The 21,115-nt window shown below is 39.8% G+C and overlaps 1 protein-coding gene across 1 annotated transcript in view; it reads right to left on the bottom strand.

Annotated features, from left to right (window-relative positions):
• Positions 1 to 18,003: 18,003 nt before the first annotated feature.
• Positions 18,004 to 21,115, bottom strand: part of ADGRL2 (adhesion G protein-coupled receptor L2) — a 177,684-nt gene continuing 174,572 nt past the window's right edge. The window contains exon 23 of the mRNA XM_054721170.1: positions 18,004 to 20,036. Within this exon, the coding sequence (XP_054577145.1) occupies positions 19,282 to 20,036 (755 nt within the window). The 3' untranslated portion in view covers positions 18,004 to 19,281. The remainder of the gene's footprint in view (positions 20,037 to 21,115) is intronic.

Here is a 21,115-nt window from a genome sequence, read left to right as displayed (position 1 = left end):
CTATGCTTCCTGGTTTTCTTTCTTCTGTAGAAATGAAACCAATTAGTACCCTTTGATATAATAGCAATTCCATGACTGTTTTAAGCACCTCTTTTTCTTAGATTAAATAAATGTCAGCTTCTTTGGGTTTGCTGCAATCTAATTATCTCTGTGCCTCCTCACTGAACTTGCCCAGAAATACCTCACAGAAAGCTGTAAAGGCCAAAACAGTATCAAGAACTCTGGGTTCACTGTTTATAAATTTAGTAAAAATAGTTCATTAGATATTTTCCTATGATGTTGAAGTTGCCTATTTTACTAACTGAGCTGTTCTCCCTGGTAATAGTTCATATGTTTGATACTGGTAAACTTGAATGATTTTAATATATTTTTTAAATAGTGATTCTTTCATACTTTTTACATGATTTTTATGAATAGTTTTATATTTTCACATGGTCTAATAATATTTATTACGTCTTTCCCTTCCTGGTTCTTATGATATAAAATCTTTCTATAGTCAAACCTCTTGATCTATATTTTTTAACTTTAAAAATTCCAATTTTTATATTTATTACTTTAATTTTTATGATTTTATTTGCTTTGTTTTTTTCCATCTCCCCACAGAAGAGACTTAACCTATTTTTTCCTGCAAAAAGTAAAGATATTTCCTGAGTTTTATGGTATTCCTTTTTATACATTATGATTAAAGCATCATATTGACCAAGGGTCTGCTTTAGGAAAAACTGCTTTCAGTTGGTCTCTGGGTCCATTTCATATAAGAAGTAGGTAGGTTACATAAATGATTGACTAAATAATTGATATTTTATTTGGGCTTAGTTCTCAAGATTGTTCATAAAGTAAGGCCTGACCATTAGATGATAAAACCCCTTGGTATTCTGAGTGGTTTAGGAAATGCCATATTTAGGGAATGCCAAATTTTTACTACTCTTTCATGTAAGCAGGCCCTCTGTAAAACAAAAGTAAACTTGAGATTTCCCAATATAAATTCAAGGTGCAAACCCACATGAGAGCCATCTCGAGGTTATGAATTCTCAGACAGGTCCCTGCCAATGGCCCTCTGATTCCCATGCTTTCATACCCCCTGGGAACTGAAGATCCAGTTTCCCAGCTTCAGTGACAGGTCTTGAGGGAAGAGGCAAGTTTTGGTTTCAGTGGTCAGCTTACATTAGTTTATCCCTGGAGGTTCCACCTTCCTCTTAGTGTTTGGCTTTACTTTCTGACTAGCTCACCAATGCTTTTTAAAAGACATCTTGAAGTATTTTGTTTAGCATTTCTAAGTGTATTCAGTGGGGGGATCAGTCCAGATATCTAAACCTCTATTGCCATAAAAACAAGTTCATTCATTTATATGATCAATATGTACAGATATGTAATGTGTCCTTAGAATGCATTTTGCACTCTGCTGGAAATGGGGATACCAAGGAGAAATTGTCCTTCAAATTGTCGATCATAGTGCCTGACAGACAGAGAGACTTCAGAGACAGGCTGGTGGATAGAATTCAGACAGATGGAAGCATGAGACACCTAGTAACCTGGCTGGACTGGGGAATGCGGGGTAGGCAGGGTTGGAAAGCACATGTCAATAGTTCAACTAGTTGGAAGGGGTCAGATCATAGAGAACTTAGACAGTCAAAAAGTTTTTGAACTTGAATCTTTTATTGAAAACTAGAGGCTTGGTGCACAAAATTCATGCGCTGGCAGGGGGTGGGAGGGTGGGGGGCGGTATGCCTCAGCCCAGCCTGCACCCTCTCCAATCTGGGACATCCCTCTCAAAATCTGGGACTGCTGGCTCCTAACCACTCGCCTGCCTGCCTGTCTGATTGCCCCTAACCACTCTGCCTACCAGCCTGATAGCCCCCTAACTGCTCCCCTGCCAGCCTGATTGACACCTAACTGCTCCCCTGCCAGCCTGATCACCCCCAACTGCCTTCCCCTGTGGGGCTGAGGGGACTGGGGACTCTGGCTGGATGAGGCGGGGCTGAGGGGACTGGGGGACTGAGGCTAGATGAGGTGGGGCTGAGGGGACTGGGCACTGCCACCTTGTGGCTGTGGGTGCTGCCATCTTGTGAGGGCATGGCAGTCAATTAGCATATTCCCTTTTTATTAGATAGGCTTTTATTTTTCTGTCACTGGGAAATAAAGGTGTAGAAAAAAGGGGAGCACTGTCTTAGAAAAAATACATCTGATGTTAATATACTAACTATTGGAGAGCGGAGAGGGGAGCAAAACATTCTACAAGAAGATCTGATATTACAAGGCCTATGATAAGACGTGCTAACAGAAATGGAGAAAACGGGGTGTATTGAAGACATGAATTGACATATGTATTTAAGGACTTAGCATAGTACCTTGTAAATAATAGGCACTTAATAAACACTAATTTTACTTTTATTTTCCTTCATGGAAAAGGAATTAAACTGAGACTTGGTGAGTTATTGCATAAAGGAGAAAAAGAATGGTAAGGGCAGTGGGACCTCTATTTCAATTGAGTTAATTTTATTGTGAGTAGTCTTTTTCTATCCATACCCCCGGATTATCAGTTTATTAGCATTTTTATTCCTAAAATCTGAGTCCATTATGCAGCCATTATTATTGATTACAATATGAAGAATCCTCAAATTTAAAATAATTTAAAAGCATAACACCAAACAGGGTGAATGGAATAATACTTTGAAAATGCCTCAAATTGAATGTAGAGAAATTGCAAACCTATCAACAACTGAGATAATTTTTTATTTTTTTATAATTTATTCACTTATTTTCAATTACAGTTTACTTCCAATATTATCCACGATGCCCAAACATGTGATCAAATATTATTCCGGATGTTTCTACAAGGGAGGATATTAACTTTTTTTTTTTTTAAAGTAAGCATTTATTGACATAAATTAATTTTGGATTCTACAAAACCTGGTTAAAATGGTTCTAAATCACAATTTACTTAACATCTATTATCCTCAGTTTTTTTATCTGGAAAATAGGGATAATGATACCTCCCTAGAAGTATATGTATTTCAATAAGTAGTAATGCTCATGACGGTAATAATGATGATTAGCGATAAGGTATTTTTAAGAGAGAATTATGGAACAATGTACACAGTATGATTTCATTCCATTTTTTTTTTTTTGTTAAAAAATGAATTATGCAAACATAGGCATAAAAAAAAATCCAGCCCCGCAGGAGTCGCTCAGCGATTGAACATAGGACTATGAACCAGGAGGTCACAGTTCAATTCTTGGTTGGAGCATACTGCAGGTTGCAGGCTCGATCCCCAGTGTGGGGCAGGCAGGAGGCAGCTGATCAATGATTCTCTTTCATCATTGATGTTTCTATGAGATTAACATTTAAACCAGCGGACTTTTCGTAAAACAAATTGCCTTCCACAAAGTAGGTGGGCCTTATCCAATCAGTTGAAGGCCTGAATAGATCGAAAGGCTGATCTCCCCTGCAAGAGAGGCCATTTGTCAGCCTGATGGCCTTCAGACTTAAATGGCATCATCTCTCCCCTGGGTCTCCAGCTGCCTGCCCACCCTGAAGGATTTGGACCTGGGAGCCTCCATAATCATGTGAGCCAATTCCTTAAAATTAATGTCTCTCTATATCTGTATCTATACCTATACACATTCGGTTGGCCCCCGTGTCTCTGGAGAAACTAGACTAGTACAACAAATATCAAAGCATTAAATTTACTTAGGAAAATTCTCCCCTCACCTAGACTGTTCATTCATTTAGGGCAAACTTTATACTGGTTTTCTGATGGTCAAACTCAACTTAATGATAAAACAACCTTCTCCAAGCTTGATATTCTCCCAGTAGACTATCCTCAAGGATAGTCTACTTCATTTCAAACACCTCTTTTCACTTCATGAAAGTAAATCTTTCTTACAAAATTCTATTAATCCCAGGCCCAAGATCATTTAAACCGCCATCAACCTGTTACTATTAAGTATTCATATTGCCACTGCCAAGCAATATTGTATTTTAATACCAAGCGCATTTTTAAGAAGAGCTTGAACTTGCCGAAACAGATTGCATTCTTGAAACTTCCAAACTTCTGTCAAACTCCCCTCAGCTCTTTATTTTCTTCAGCACATTCTCAATTTTCCGCTCTCAATGGCACTGTTTGTATATTAGTCTATGTATGTCAAGATGATGATAATTAAATTTCACTTGAAGTTCAGAGACAAAGTGATTACATTTGAACTCGAATCTTTTAAAAATAGGGAGCTCTCTTGTATTTCACGGAAGGAAAATTCAACTTGAGTGTTAGGAGGAATATAATTATCTTGTTCAGGATACTGGATCTTTCAAGAAACAATGCAATATTATATCCTGTGGAAAGAGGATAATCAGAAATTCAAAGCAGCTTTTTCTGATAGTTATTTTACATTCTTAGGAAGTAATTGTACTTCCCTCGTGCACAGACATTCGCCTTGGCCATAAGACAGAGGACATCAAGAAAGCTCCTGTTTACCTCCCTCAATGGAAAAGAAAAAAGGCAGAAAATACCATGTCTCTGTATGGATAAGGGAAGACAAGGGACAGTCTGAGCAGCAAACGCTGCTACAATAGCACAGCAATGACAGCTGCAAGCCATTGTCTCACAAAGCTGCAAGCAGCAGAGAAAACTGGCGTCAAAGTCTCCCAGCTGCATGGACCCTCTCCAGCATGGGGCCTAGTCACTTGCAGTTGGATCAGGTGCAAGAAGAGTCTGATCTCTAACCAGAATTGGGCCTAGGAGATAAGAACCCTGGACTGTCGAATCCAGCCCTGCCTATCAGTCATCTAATTCAAATTCACCTCCTAAATTGAAGGGCTATTGCACTATAACTTTAATTCAGCAGTTTCCCTTATCTTACATCCAGTATCGATTAAGGAATCTGAACGCGAAAGTCAAAGTTGCATTTCTCGCTGAGGCTGTGCATCAGTGCGGGAGTGACGTCCCTATTCTCGGTGTGAATTGGGAGCGAGCACTAATTAAAATTATAAGCTAGAGAGAACATGCATTGAAAAAAAGAAGCCGTCCCTAACCAATAATTCCAGGGATAAATCATACTTGATTTGCTAACATATAGAAGTGTCCAGGAACTATGATCTACAAATGTCTTGAATATGGTTATAATCAGTCTGCAGAACAATAATCAAGGAGGCATATAATTAGGACAGTCTCATCCGCTGAGCAGCACATAACATTGTCTCACCTTGAAACAGTGCAGAGCCCCCTGTCTCAAAAGTAAGAACGAATTCAAACAGAGGCAGTTCTCTCATTTGACGTGCACCCGGATGGTCTCCTAGCATTCCAGGCAGTTCAGTTCTGGACTTCAGAGGAGTCCCGGGAAAATTTCATTGAGCCCCCTGCTCTTCCTGCCCTCTTCTTCCACTCGGACCCTTGCCACATCCGCTCCCTGAGTGTGGAGAGGATTCTGAGATGCCCTTCACGATAGCTCCAAACCCCAGTTGATGATTTGCAACCAGTAAAAACAGTAGCAGAGAAGAAACTCTATGACAATTTGTCAGTCATTCTTTTACAAGCTACTGACCTCTGGCAGTTCTGGGTCACACCATTGCCATCAGGATAGGGATGGCATGGCCAAGCATGAATAAGAAGGAACCAAGTTTTGAACATTTGCTACTTGCCTTGTTATTCTAAGCTTTATGTGGATCACCACATTTATTCCAAAGAAGAGACCAATACAGCTGAATAGGAAACAGCAACGTAGGAGAAATCCTTCTGGTTTGTGTTGAAGGTGATATTCCAACCCATCTCTCTACAGCTCCCAACCGGTTCATGGCTAAGGCCTCATTTCCTTCCATTCTCTTCCTTCTGCCTATAAACATGCCAAGTTCATCCATCCCCAACTCAGGGCCTTTTTACTTGCTGCTCTTTATGCTTGGGATGTTCTCTCTCGAGAAATTCAACAAACATCTCCTCTCCATTATTCAGGTCTCCAACTCAGACAGCCTTCGTTAGGAGGCCTTTCCCAACTTCCTAGCCAGGCCAGCCCTGTCCCTGCAGTATTCTTTATTATTTCACCCTTCATAGTGCTGTGGTCATGTGCACAGACTCTGAAGCTAAACTGCCTGGATTGGGACCCTGCCCTCTCTGTTTACTAACTGTAGGAGGTAAGGCAGGGTACTTCCTGTCTCCAGGCTTCAGCAGCCTCATCTATAAAATAATGGCCATGGATAGAGAATCAAGATGGCAGCATAGCTCATCACCTATACTTGCTGCCTCTCACAACCACTTCAAAACCACAACTCAACAGCAGAACAACTACCACCCAGGACTGCGGGAAAGCTGGCTGAGTGGAAGTTCCACAGCTAGAGAGGTGAAGAAAGTGTATTGAGACCAGTAAGAGGTGCAGAGGCGTGGAAAGTGCTGGCACCTGGATGTGCTGCTCTTTTAACAGGGAGGGAGATAATAAGCTCCCACTTGCTCTGAACTCCAGTTCCAGGCGAGACTCTGGGGGACCCAGGCACATACGGGGAGAAACTAGACTGTCTGGTTTTGGGACAGGAATGCGAGGACGGCTTTCTCTTAGAGGTGCTCGCAGCGATCATTGTTCCTGCATGGGGGCGCAGGACGCGGAAAACCGGGGACTTCTCTGGTTCAGGGCTGACTGGCAGCCATTGCTGTTTGCTCCACCCTGGTGATTCCCTGAGACCCCACCCCTCCCAATTTACAGCCCCACCCAAGCTGTGCGCATCGGCTTTTGCATATGAATGGCCTGTCCTTATGCCTAAAACCTGTCGGACTGCAGCTGGGTCAGAGAGCCCCAGAGATTCCAAAAGAAGGCCCAAGGCCCAGCAGCAGCAGCAGCAGCAGTGGCCTTGCTTCACAGCTGGGCCTCGTCTGGGCAATTCCAAACCCCATACAAAGATGAGGAATCTGCAGATGTCTCTGTAGCTCCTGCTGGGCGGCCCCAGAGTGGCTAACCTTACACCACCTTGGAGATCCAAGAGCCAGTGTACCCAGTGGTCAGAGTGAGACCATACTGGATTACAACTCTTCACATCCATAAGAGACACACTCAAGGGGCAGACTCAGTGAGCACCAAAGCCCCACTGAAGCAAGTCCTACCCCATAAGGGTGTCTCCTGAGCAACAGATCTTCCAGTGTAGACACAACTGGTCATCACAGCCAACTGGCCTGGAGGTCAATTCCTCCCAGTGATACCAACAGCAATCAAGGGTTAACTACAATAAGACTGTGCAAACAGCCCACAAAGGGGTGCACCAAGAGTGTCCACCTCAGGTGACTGGGGAAGCTGAGCCACTGGGCCCTATAGGATACCAACCACACAAGGCCACTCTATCAACTCACGGAGACTTAGCAGCTACCCAGTACATAGAAACAAACACAGGAAGCAGCCAAAATGTGGAGACAAAGAAACAAGTCACAAATGAAAGAAATGGAGGAAAGCAAAATACTGGATATAGAGTTCAAAACTATGGTTATAAGGTTACTCAATAATCTTCTAGAAACCTTCAAGAAATTTAGTGAGACCCTCAAGGATATGAAAAAGGACCAATCAGAAATTAAGCATACACTGACTGAAATAAAGAATAATATACAGAGATTCAACAGCAGACTAGAGGATCCCAAGAATCAAGTCAAAGATTTGAAATACAAAGAAGCAAAAAACAACTGTAAAAGCAAAAAAACAAAAATAATCCAAAAATATGAAGATAGTGTAAGGATTCTCTGGGACAACTTCAAGCATACCAACATCCGAATTATGGGGGTGCCAGAAGAAGAGAGAGAGCAAGATATTGAAAACCTATTTGAAGAAATAATGACAGAAAACTTCCCCTACCTGGTGAAAGAAATAGAGTTACAAGTCCAGGAAGCGCAGAGAAACCCAAACAAGAGGAATCTAAAGAGGACCACACCAAGACACATCATAATTAAAATATCAAGGGCAAAAGACAAAGAGATAATCTCAAAAGCAGCAAGAGAAAAAGTTAGTTACCTACAAAGGAGTACCCATATGACTGTCAGCTGATTTCTCAACAGAAACTATGCAGGCCAGAAGGGAGTGGCAAGAAATATACAAAGTGATGAATAGCAAGAACCTACAACCAAGATTACTCTACCCAGCAAAGCTATCATTTAGAATTGTAGGTCAGATAAAGAGCTTCACAGACAAGAAAAAGCTAAAGGAGTTCATCACCACCAAACCAGTATTATATGAAATTCTGAAAAGTATTCTTTAAGAAGAGGAAGAAGAAGAAAAAGGTAAAGATACAAATTATGAACAACAAAGTGACAACAAATATATCAACAAGTGAATCTAAAAATCAAGTGAATAAAAAATCTGATGAACAGAATAAACTGGTGAATATAATAGAATCAGGGGCATAGAAAGGGAGTGGACTGACAATTCTTGGGGAGAAAGGAGTGTGGGGGGTGCAGGAAGAGATTAGACAAAAACCTTACACCTATGGGCGAGGACAGTGTTGGGGGGAAGAGCATGGGGTGGGGTGGGAACCGGGTGGAGGGGAGCTATGGGGGGGAAAAGGAGGAACAACTGTAATAATCTGAACAATAAAGATTTATTTAAAAAAAAAAAATAATCAAATAAAATAATGGCCATGAGGACAGCTATTGGATCTAACTCATGGGGTTGTTCTGAGAATTATACAAAGTAATGTAAAGTACTTAGAACAGGGCCTGCTACAAACCCAGTGCTCTTTAAAAAAATCTTTTTAGTGCCCAGTGGCTCAGTGATTGAGTGTTTACCCATGAACCAGGAGGTCACAGTTCACTTCCCCATCAGGGCACATGCCCAGTTGCTGATCCAATCCCGTGTGGGGTGTGCAGAAGGCAGCTGATCTATGATTCTCTCTTATCATTGATGTTTCTCTCTCTCTCCCTCTCCCTTCCTCTCTGAAATCTGTACTTTGTTCTTCCAGAAAACTTCTATTTATCCTTTAAACCCCAGCTCCAACACCACCTCCTCAATAAAAACTTTCTAGTGTTCCTTTCAGTCAATCACTCTCTCCTTTGTGATCTCACAGTGGTTAAGCCTTTATTTGATGGTGGTGTAACTCCCCTTGTAAATATGTTTCGGTATCATCACAAGGTCCTTAGGCACTTAGGCTCTCAAGTTCCCCACTTACTCAATTGTTAATCTCTAGCAGGCTACTTCACCTTGCTAAGCCTGTTTCCTCCCCTATAAAAGGCAGAGAATAATAGTTATAATGCTATGGAATTGTTCCAAGAATTAGAATTTTTAAAATAAATTTATGTTCATGAGGGTTTAAATACAGAACTTAGCAAACAGTGGGCAACTGATATGTGTTAGTCATAACATTATCAATTCAAGGGCAAGAACATCCTTTATGTCTGTGTTCCATCACCTACTTTTATACATAGAACAAATAGTAGACACTCAACCAATGTTTGTTAGATAAGAGACCTAACAAACAAAGCAAGAGTCTTGTCTATTACTATGTAGGAAAGAATAGGCAAAAAGAAGGAAAAGAGAAAGAAGAGAAATGGAAACACTAAGTGACACACTTCTCTGCATAAGATAAATGGTTTTAATTAGCTAAATTAATATTCCAGAAGGAGGCTCGGAGGCCTGCTCTCCTTTGCTCTCATTAACCTAGATCGCTGCAGGAAGCCCAGCCTTCCTGGTAGGCGGGAGGCTGTGGCTGGCGGCACATTGTTCATAAAAGTGTTACTGATATATCCTGGCCACATGGCTTGCGGCAGATAATGACAATCCAGTTGAAGTCCTGATGACTGATTATTTTTCTGCAAACTTAAAGTCACGAGATGTTTATGCCAATCAAAATATATTCCTAAAGAAAAAAAGCTACTATCCACCGAGTGCCTATCATGTGCAAGGCTGCACTGAGGCACTTTACATACATTACTTCTAATCTGCCGGCAACCCTTGGCAAGGTAGGCTGATTCCAATTTTACGGAGGAGAGAATCATTTGAGAGAGGTTAAGTAATTTGCCTGCCAGAGAGCAAAGGCTTAACCCTATGTCTATGTGAATCTAACGTTTCCAGCACCATAATACCTCGACTTCATTAAATTATTTATGACTATCTTATCATATCAAATGAACACTAAAATTGGGATAAATATGTAAGAATTAGAAGTAGGATTGAAACACTGGAGAACCTTTTTCAATGCCACCCTCTTTATGGCGTGACTTTTGCTGACTGTTGAAAAAGAAAGTTAAGAAAAAACAAATTAATAAGAAACAGAGGGATTTTGTTTGTTTGTTTTTTAAAGAATGTGGAGGGCAGAGGAAAATAAAAAGTAGAATTAGAAGAAATTTAAATATAAACAAGCTTATATTCCAATAAAGATGTTAAGGTCAGGACTAAAATATAAAATACAAATTGAATGAGATTTTTTAAAAAGCATATGAAGCCAGAAGACAATGAGATGAAAGAGGAAATCCGCAGACTAAAATACAGGGTGGGGGAAAAGTAGGTTTATAGTTGTGAGTATGCAAAACAGTTTATTCTTGTATTATTTTCCAAAGAAAACCTATAAACCTACTTTTGTCCCACCACCCTGTGTTAGAGGCAGAAATAGAATATTGGAGACAAGCTACTAGTTATAAGAAATATTAATCATGCTCTGTTAACCGTGATTGGAGAAAGCACTTTCTAACCTGGCGGGGAGTTGTATGCCCCAGGTACCTGGCAGTCAACCTTGGACCAGGGAGACAACCTTCGAATGTGGTCCATTCGCATCAGAGAACTGTCTATTATCACGGAAAGATTAACAACCTTGTTGCTTAAACAATGGAGTCCCGCCCCAGCCCCGTCCCTACATTGCCTGTAATGTTTAACCATTATACCCTTTCTTATTACTTTTGCCTACTTCCCCGTGTAATCTTTGTCCTACCCCATATAAGCATCTGGTTTATGGGGGTGGCAGAGCAGATTTTTGTGGATAACCTGCTACTCTCCCATACCGCTGGCATTATCACACTCACACAGGATTCAACCCAGTCTCTGCTTAATTGGTTGTCTGGTTTCATCTGCATATGCCTTAGTAAGAAAAAAGGCTAAAGCCCGTGAAATGACAAGATGACACATACAAGTAGATATGATTAAGAACTAAAATGGTTTTTTAAATCAAGTAATTTTTTGAAAGGAGAAAATTAAGAGAAAAAGAAAACCAAAAAGTTTGAAGAGGAAAGAAGTAGAGATTAAAGGGTTAAGGGGGACAGGCAGGAGTCGAGGCCCAAGTGAGCAGCACCAAAAAGGCCACCGTGACTCAGAGAGTCCTCAGGTGCCTTGGCCAGGAGAAGAGACAGTGCCCACCTTGGACAGCGGCCACCCCACACAGACTCGTGTCCCTATACTCTCCTTTTCCTCTGGGGCCCCAGGACCAGCTACATAATGAGCAGTTCCCTAGAAAAATCAGTGCATGTGGCCCTAGCTGGTTTGGCTCAATAGACAGAGAGCGTCAGCCTGCAGACTGAAGGGTCCCAGGTTCGATTCTGGCCAAGGGCACATGCCCCAGGTGCAGGCTCGATCCCCAGTAGGGGGCATGCAGGAGGCAGCCAATCAATGATTCTCTCTCCTCATTGATGTTTCTATCTCTCTCTCCCCCTCCCTTCCTCTCTAAAAGTCAATAAAATATATTTTAAAAAAAGAAAAGAAAAAAAATCAGTGCATGTGGCTTTCTGCTGCTGACTGATGGCTGCAGAGCTCCTGGGGGCCCTGGGAGGCTCTAGGCGCCCACTGTTCCCAGAGACAGAATTAAACAGTGCTCAAGTGCTTGGGCTCAGGCATGAAGCTAAGCTGCAGTTCCCAGCCACCACTTTGTAGTTGGCTACGCTGAAGTACTCTGGTACAGGTCCCTTTCAATTTGGAGAATGAATGCAATAAATCACGAAGCTTAGCATAAGTCGACTACATTTACACATTTACAACAACTTAATTCACAGGGAACCCTTAAACACTTTGCTTCTCTGAGTACCCCCCATCCCGCCCTGTAACTCTGGGATTCTACAGGACACTTTTTGGAAAAAATAAACTGCAACATTGTTTTAGTTCAAACTTTTCATTTTTCAGGGGAAAAGGTCTCTAGACAAATGTTAAAGACACAACTATGAACTTGAAAATTCCTAAATACTGAAACACACACACACACACACACACACACACACACACATCATTTACATTTAAAACAATATTAACTTTTAAAATAATTTAAGAAACTCAAAATTTTGACTTTAAACATTTTTTTGACTTTTCATGTGTTGTTATGGCTTGGACGTGAAGGAAAATAAAAAGCACACACTGAAATAAATTGTTTCTTATTTTTTGTGGTTGTTGATCACACTGCTAACTGGGTAAGCCAGTTATTATATTACTGGGCAAATGAGGACTAGAAACTCAACATCCTGAATAAAAAAATCTTTGATTTTTTTTCTCCCTGTTACAACTCCCTCATGATGAACTTTTGTTTATGTTCTTTTCAAAGGGGACAAATCATTAACCAATAAACTTTACATTCCACTGCCATCAGCTAATGGGCCCGCTTTTGCCAAGATTTGAGGTAAATAGATTATCTTTTACCAGAGGTCTATCTTCTTCTAAAACACAATGACTTCTTTAATAACTGACTTTTTTAAAAATTGATTTTTGAGAGAGGGAGAGAAACATCGATTGGGTGCTTTCCGAAGGTGCCCAGACTGGGGATCAAACCTGCAACCTGGGTATGTGCCCTGACCCGGAATCAATCAAAAACTATGGCGTGTACCAGATAATGCTCCAACCAATGGAGCCACACTGGCTAGTGCAATAGTGGGTGCCTTTACTTCATTTTACTTTACAATTCTATAGACTCAAAACAAACCCTCTCTGACTACAGTGCCAGCAAAGCGTCTACGAAGTGTAAGGAATATTCTTGGAACTACCAGTGAAACCAGAAGTGACATATGTTGATTAAATGCTCAAACTCTGGAGCCAAACAATCATCATGCTAGTGTAGGCTCGGCCACTCCCCAGCTGAGAGACCTTGGAGCATATTATTTTTCTACTTTTGCACAAGTGTATAATGAGTACCCCTCTGAGAGCACTGTTGAGAGGATTGAGTACAATAAAGAAGATAACATTTGCACCTATTAAATGGTAGGTGCTAGTACTTTTATTCTTGTTGCAATATGTAAAATTAGTAAAGGGGACAAAATTAGTTTGCAATTCCTTTAAAAAATTAGACATCTTTTGTAGCTCCTTTATTATAGTTTTAGAAGAATTTACTGTGTGCTACTGCTGTTTTGGTTTAAATTAAGGTGACCAGATTTTAACATTGGTAAAGCGGGACACCATTGACCGGGGTGGGGGGTGGGGGTGAATTCTTTTCTTTTTTTAAAATATATTTTATTGATTCTTTACAGAGAGGAAGAGAGAGGGATAGAGAGTTAGAAACATCGATGAGAGAGAAACATCGATCAGCTGCCTCTAGCACACTCCCTACTGGGGATGTGCCCGCAACCCAGGTACATGCCTTTGACCGGAATCGAACCCGGGACCCTTGAGTCCGAAGGCCGACACTCTATCCACTGAGCCAAACCGGTTTCGGCCCGGGGGTGGGGTGGGGGGGGAAGGTGGTTCTTGATTAAAAATTTGGTCTATATTGTAATCGCTTTTGGTTTTTTTAATAAAAGGAAATTCACTTCTTAGATCATCATTGAATTTGCATCCTCTTTTCTTACTCATTATGTTAAAAATCTAAAAAAATAATTTAAAATTATATTATAAATTATTATATACATATTGCTTAAAAACAAGTAAGTAGGTACATAATTACATGAACATATTTTATTGTTAGTTTATAAATTAAATTAATTTGATTGTTATAAAGTAACTATATTTAAAAAATTATTTTAATCCTATATTTCTTTCTAAATAATAACAATACTAACTTGTATTATTTTTCCTCTGAATTTGCCGTAACGTAAGTCGTAAGTGTCACTTTCAAGGCCAGTGCTAGACTTTTTGCCACCACTATAAAATATAAATAATACGAGTACTGTCTGCTAAATTCAAGAAAATTTATGTATTTATGAAATAATAAATTACTTACCTAAATTATCTGAATAGCTGATTTGTAATGACATCACTTGTTTAACTAGCTTCCTAGCACGCAGTACGATGTGTATCGTCTGAGAGACAGTTACAAAATGTTTTCGTCGTTGCCAATCCCAAAAAATGCCATTGTTCATTAAGTCCAAACAATGGTGGTCGAATTCTAACAACTGATCAACAATGCGAACTTTGATAAGCAGTTCTCGATAATCAGTTCTCAACAATTATTTGTTATTATTAAAGTTTAACATTATAAAATTAACAAAAATAATGTAAAACTCATATCCTGGCTAAATAGCCATATGGCCGCCGAAAACCGTATATTCCCTTCCTGTTCTCCCACCGTTCCCTAGCTTGTCGTGCATTCTTTCCAAAAATCGGGACTTTTTTAAAACACCGTGGGACACGGGACAAACGGTTAAAAATCGTGACTGTCCCGCCAAAAGCGAGACGTCTGGTCACCTTAGTTTAAATGCCATCTATAATAATAAAAGCGTAATATGCTAATTAGACCGGACGTCCTTCCAGATGAAGCTGGGGCTGCAAGGGCCAAGCCCCTTACACGAATTTCCGGCATGGGGCCTCTAGTCTATTCATAAAGATTGATATTTCAGCTGAAAAAATATTTAATGAATCTTTCAATCTAATCAATATGTCTGCTATCTATCATTATTGTTGCTGGGTGTTCTATATGGTGGCTGTCTTTTTAAGAGAGTATCAAAAGATCAGTCATTTTTTGCCTAATAAAATCAACCGAGAAAGCCATGTGGCTGTGACTGCCAAACCGCTTTTTAAAAAACTCGGTTCTGACATACGATTTTGAAATGCTTATGTAAAAATATTCAACGAACTATTCAAAAATTGATCATCATGTCTCTTATGCTCACACAACATTGGTTTGCTTGAAATTAACTATGCTTTTTAAACATTTCTAAGAGATGTTGGTCTTATCGTTTCAGAAGCACGTAACAGAGAAATGGGTAAAAGATTCATGGGGCGGTATTATTTTTCCCCCAAAGCAGATGTAAACAGTAACGCCATCAGGGAAAGGATGAAAACCCCACAGAGGCCGTAAGAGACGAGGGGTGGTCTGTTGCCAATACTTGAAAAACACTTACAGTTCACTTAATTAGCCTAATTACATGGTGCTCTTTCAGCTTATTATTAATGCCCTCTGACAGAGATATGTTACCCTGGCCTTGAAAGCATGGTGGCCATAGTGTGTTGAGTTGAACTTGGATAATATCCAGGAGCTTCCATCAGTCCCATACATTTTGGAACAAAGCATCCGTGATATGCATGAAGTGCATGTCGGTTAAAAAATGCGATATTCTCAAACATTCAAGTTTTTGGCTTGGTGCATTTAGCTAATTAATGTGTTTTCTATGATCATAGGGAAACTCAAAGTGACATAATAGAAAATTCCCATTGCATACCATTCAAATGGTAATTAAGGCAGCCATGAATTAATCCCCAAACCCAGAACCATTCACTCATTCTTCAGCTCCTATTTAAGTAAGGACTGCTCAAAATCAGCTTGAAGCAGGAAACATGTGATAAAACATTTTCACCAAAAAACACCCTAATTTTATTACCCTGTGAAGCAATCCTCATCTACATTCAACATATCAGTACCTTTTCATACTGATGTTTGAGACTTAATGCAACAATTTCATGGAAAGAGAAATAATATCTGGAACACAGGTAGTTTTTTTATTTGTAAAACACTGCAGGAATAACTGTCTTTAAAGAAAATTTCAGTATCAATAAAATACGAAGAGCTGTTTTCATTACAAAAATTCAACTTGTATGCATTCTTTCAAGTTTTTCTACTTAGGTTATAACCACAATAAAATTCTTAGTGAGTTCAAGTTCTTTACAAAACGTTCTATCCCATGAGAGCATCATAAAGGTCAGTTTGAAGCCTGAGGTTCAAAGTTGAATTGATGGAAAAGTACATTTTATCCTTTTTCATTTAAATAAATACATAAAGCCAGGGTCCTGAAAACACTGTTATAACAAGTACACATGAATAATTCTTTGAAATTTGGTAATGAATTTGTGCATGATGCTTTTCTTTTGGGGGAGAGAATAGTGATGGGAATTTTCTGTCAAATAATTGTTCCCTTAAAACCAGTTGTTAATACTGGTTAAAATATTATACGGAACTACCCTCAAATAAACGTGGATGAGTTGGACTTGACAACATATAGGTAACTTTACACTTGTATGGATGGATTCTCTTCCACATCAATGATTTTAAAAGCCTGTAAGATGAATATATACAGTTGTTCTCTTTTGCAAATAGAATAAACACAGGCCTATATTTCAAAATAAGTCAGCCTGAATTAACCTGTATGAAGCTACAGCTAACGCCATTGTTAACAAGCATTCCTTATTAACAGACCAGTAGAGTAACTGTCCCTGGGAAGAGGTACAATAACGTGACTTTATAAAAGTTCACAGTTGTGACTATCACAAAGAGAAACAATCAAGGATGTAGAAATTGCACAGTAATCCAGGTGAAGTCTGGGCAGACCTAAAGAACCTACTGGGCTAATAAACAGAGTAATGCATCAGACAGTAGGTTAATAATTTTAAACTTAAAAAACTAACTTGTACTAGGAGGAAGCCTAGATGGAATTTAAGGCAACATTTATATGTTTTTAAAAAGAAATCAGTTTTAAAGACAATTTTTCTTTTGGTGGCAAAGATGAATGATAGCTTCCAGATTCTACCCTCTAATATAAAGACTCATAATAAATTACTTTTTCTAAAGAGAACATTAACCATTTATGTATTATATACTTGTTCACATCATACCAGTTTTAAGAACTGCTTCAAGAGAAATAGCACTAATTGAATAATCAATGCTACCTTTTTTTAAAATTTTAATTGGTAATTCATTACCGAACCCACCTAATCCTACCGTTTGTATACTGGGACGTACATATCACACAACACTGTATAGTTCCAGGCTTTGAAAGGAAAAAAGCATAAAATAGAAAATTAAAATGTTTGATTATATAATACTTCCTTCTAGCAAATAAAATTTTGTAAATGACTAAAGAGTTTTAGCCAAAGAAATATGACTATTCTTCTCAGAGAATTATATCTGTTTGAATATGAATATAATGTCTTATAGTCAATCTCCATCTTGTTAGGTAACTACATGTGAATATACTCCTTCACTGTTACCCTACTATTAAATATTGATCCTTTATTATATAGTGTCTACCTTACTATAGCCACATTTAGATATATAAATATATACTTGAACTTTTTTTCTCATTACTCTTTTTCAAAAATCAACAGGCATGACTAAGTGTGTCCACATAAAATAAAGTGATTTCTAACTTGGTGGGAGCACTGGGGAGAACCACTAAGCTGTAGAAGAATTTGGTATAAATGCTTACGATGTGGACAGGAAACATCTACTTGTTGAGATTCAATTATGATTTTTGAACCTTTCGATGATAACAAATATTGTCATTTGCAGCTCCCTTATAGGGATACTTATAATCCTCACACTGTAAAAGTATGTTTTAGGAATTTCTTCTCAATACTGCTGAAAAATCAAAAAAAAATTTTTATGATGCTCAATTTGACTGTAGAATTTGCAACCCCCCTTTTTTCATTGTTATTTTTTAAGTTCTGGTGCAATCCAACAAACAAAAGGCTTTCAGTATAATTCTTTGTTGAAACTTATTGGCCAAATTGTGAGCATGGGTAATAGACAATCAGAATATAAATATATTATATACTTTTTAGCATAGAAAGCCATCCAGCAACTTAACTGTATTCTTCTCCATATCCATGGGTTACATTATGAAGGGATCTAAATATATCCGAGGGGGAGGGGTGGGAGAGGGCCAATGTGTTAAAGCCAATTGTGTATCATACATAAAAGTGCACGTTAACTACTTGAAAAAATTCACATTTATTTACTGTCAAACCGTGTTAAACTTTACACTGGATATTAGTGATGGGCTCATTATTAACAGGTTTACACAAAGGGATGCAAAGAAAAGCAGAATTTGGCTGAAACAATTTACATTTCATTAGAACTTTATCATAAAATAAATTAATTACTAAATATAGGCGGAAGGAAGATGGAAGAGTAATATTTATGTTTCATTTTATTTTAAAAAAGAAGAGGCACCTTCTGTTCACTAGAAAGTTTGTGCGAAGTGCCTCGTGCCCTCTCTGCCCTCGGTTCAAGAATAAACGGAGGGCAACACGCAATCTTTTCTAGATTTCACCACGGTTGTGCAAGGCATGGCGTGACTGGCTTCAAAGACTTTTCTCCCCATAGAACACGTTCTTTTGGCAATAAGGAATTTAAATGTAAGGATAAAACTAACATGTCAGAGCAGAACACTTGTATACAGTGGAAACTAAGTGACAATGGGCAGAACCATGACAAAGTGTAAGAAAAAACATTTTATAACATGTGCAACCAAGAGCTTTTCACAATATTTTCTTCAAACTCTTTAAAATTATTTTAATGACAATTCTATTTCAGTTGGACACAAAGGTATTTATTTTACCCTAGCAATAGAACAAAATATAATTTCTTTAGCCATTTTTTTTTTTCATGAGAATAGTTCATTGTACAGTTGAGGAAACATACGAAATAAGGCCTGTGGCTTGATTGCTAGTGGTTAAACATGGTTTCAATCTTTGCCTTAATGGAAAAGATTTGCAGTGAACTGCAAACTGCTGCAGAATCTCTCTCCTGCTTTTCCAAGTCTTGTCAGGAACAGTAAGGTACAGTAAATTTGTCCCACAGGATTTTAAAGCCTACGTCTTGTATATAATACAATGCAGGCCTACAAAAAAATGGTGCAGCCATATTTACAAATTTAGTTCGCAAACTGCTGCGGTAAAATGGCTGGAAAGTTGCGTTTTGCTCGCTTCACAATTTCTCTAAACAGCAGCAGAATCTTAAAATACCTGGTTGGCATCTCTTTTCTTTGTAACAAATAATTCACTTTAGTATACTCTGTGTATATACAAGGTTTTTTTTGTTTTTTTTTGTATGTTTTATAAAAATTCACAGAACGGCAAGGTTCAGTCATCTTTTTTTACACGGGAGGAACCACAGGTCATGAGGGCTGTCTGCGGGGCCGAGTCTGCGTGGGGTCCACCGGCCTTGCTTTGTGAATACTCGCAGGTGGCCCCTGGAACTCCCCGGCTGCGCTATTAAAGGCTGGTCACCAGCTGCATCTGCCCTTCCCTCACGTCCCCTTCGGGGATGCAGCCTTCCTTGTTAATGGGGATGATGTACCCGTCGCTGTTGCCCCTGCTGATCTGGTAGCACGTCTGGAGCTGGCGGCCAGCCCCCAGGTTGGGCATGCTCTTGTAGTAAATGTCCTCGTTCTCGCTCCTCCGGGAGGGAGACAGGTCTTCCTCCATGTCCGGGCTGCTCTCCTGGTAGGGAGAGTCTCTGAGGTTGGGCATGCTCGTGTAAAGGGAGTCCCTGTTGGGCGACTGCAGGTGGTCCTCGGCCTCGGCGGTCAGCTGGGAGACGTAGCTGTCCGTGCCCTCGGGCCTCACTTTCTTCTGTGGCTGGTACAGAAGGGAGTGAGTCCGCTGAGGGATGAGCGGGGCCTCCAGCTCTCGGTGGTGCAGCTCCAGCCCCGGGTGGTCGCCGTGCATGAGAGAGGACGCGTCGGCCACGATGGCATCATCCTCGCTGCTGCTCCCGCCGATCACAGGCTTGACTGGGAGCGTGAGCTCCAGGTTGTGAGTCTTGCTGCTGCCCCGTAGGTTGTTGTGCACTAGCTCCGAAATGATCATTTTCTCAAAAGCGGTATCATTCAGACTTAGTCCACAGTCCACGACCTGCACGCCGTCGGTGTAGTCCCCCTTGCGCAGTGAGTAGCTGTTGTTGAAATTACCATTTAGCGGTAGAGTATCCATGGCACTTGTATCCCTGGCATTGTTCAGTGAATGTCCTGAAACAGACAACGGGGTTTCCATTATGGCTGCTGATCCTTCCTCAAAAATCATTAACTCTTTGGCACAAAACGTTTTAATGTCGTTCAGGACAAAGTTGTGTTTGAAAGCGGACACTTGGAAAGTGCCAGGCTTTCCCGCATTCCCAACGGTAAACAGTCGCACCCCCTTAGATATCTAATACGAAAACGTGTGAAAGGATAATTCTGTTTTCCAGGGAGGGAAGATGGCATACTGAATATTACTTCATCAATTTCGGGGAGACGGTAGTTAATCGATTTTGGGTCAAATCTCTGACAAAAAAAGACTTCACTCCATGCCCTTGCATAGTTAATGCAAAGCAATTCATTATTGACAATTACATTTTAAAGTACGAGACTATGATTTAGAAAAACAAAATTAACAGAATTTGTCCTAAACAACACTAAATTAAAAAGGAATAAGTCACATACAAAAACCAAAGGCAAATGTACAACACAAACCCACATAAGTGGCAAGCAACTTTTTTTAAACAACATCTAACATTTCCTTTTTTTCTGGAGATGAAATTTAAAAAAAAAAAAAGAATGAAAAATATGGACAGATACAAAGAATTCATGTTAAACAAAGACAGCCATCTCTCATACGGACCGGGCCAGGGGCCCACAAGCACCATCCAACAACATGACAGACAGCAGGTGGAATGACTCACTTTGGACAACTCACATCATGTCTGTCTGCTCAGGCTATCTGGCCTAAGAGTAGCTGATATATAAAAGAAAGTAAAATGATTTATTGTAACATGATGAAGAATTTCTAAGCTTCTCAGCAACTTAGTCAGAGCAAGGGTTCAACAAATTAGGTTACCAGCAATAACAGCCTTTCACGTTTTGGTTTAATATTTCTTGTTGTTTTGATATGTACTTTGGAAACGAGTACTCTAATAGCCATGGCCCCAGGCTCCTAATGGTCAAGGTGTTTGCCTGCAGCCCTGCAGTCTGCATCAGTCACAGTGACAGCACCGAATGAACCCGCAGTCTACTGCACGAGACTGGCCCACAGACACCGTGGGCATGGAGGTTAAACGCAGAAATGTTAG

Source organism: Eptesicus fuscus, chromosome 9 (genome assembly GCF_027574615.1).
Source record: "Eptesicus fuscus isolate TK198812 chromosome 9, DD_ASM_mEF_20220401, whole genome shotgun sequence".
Taxonomy (NCBI): domain Eukaryota; kingdom Metazoa; phylum Chordata; class Mammalia; order Chiroptera; family Vespertilionidae; genus Eptesicus; species Eptesicus fuscus.
This window is presented reverse-complemented; position numbering and strand designations above follow the sequence as displayed.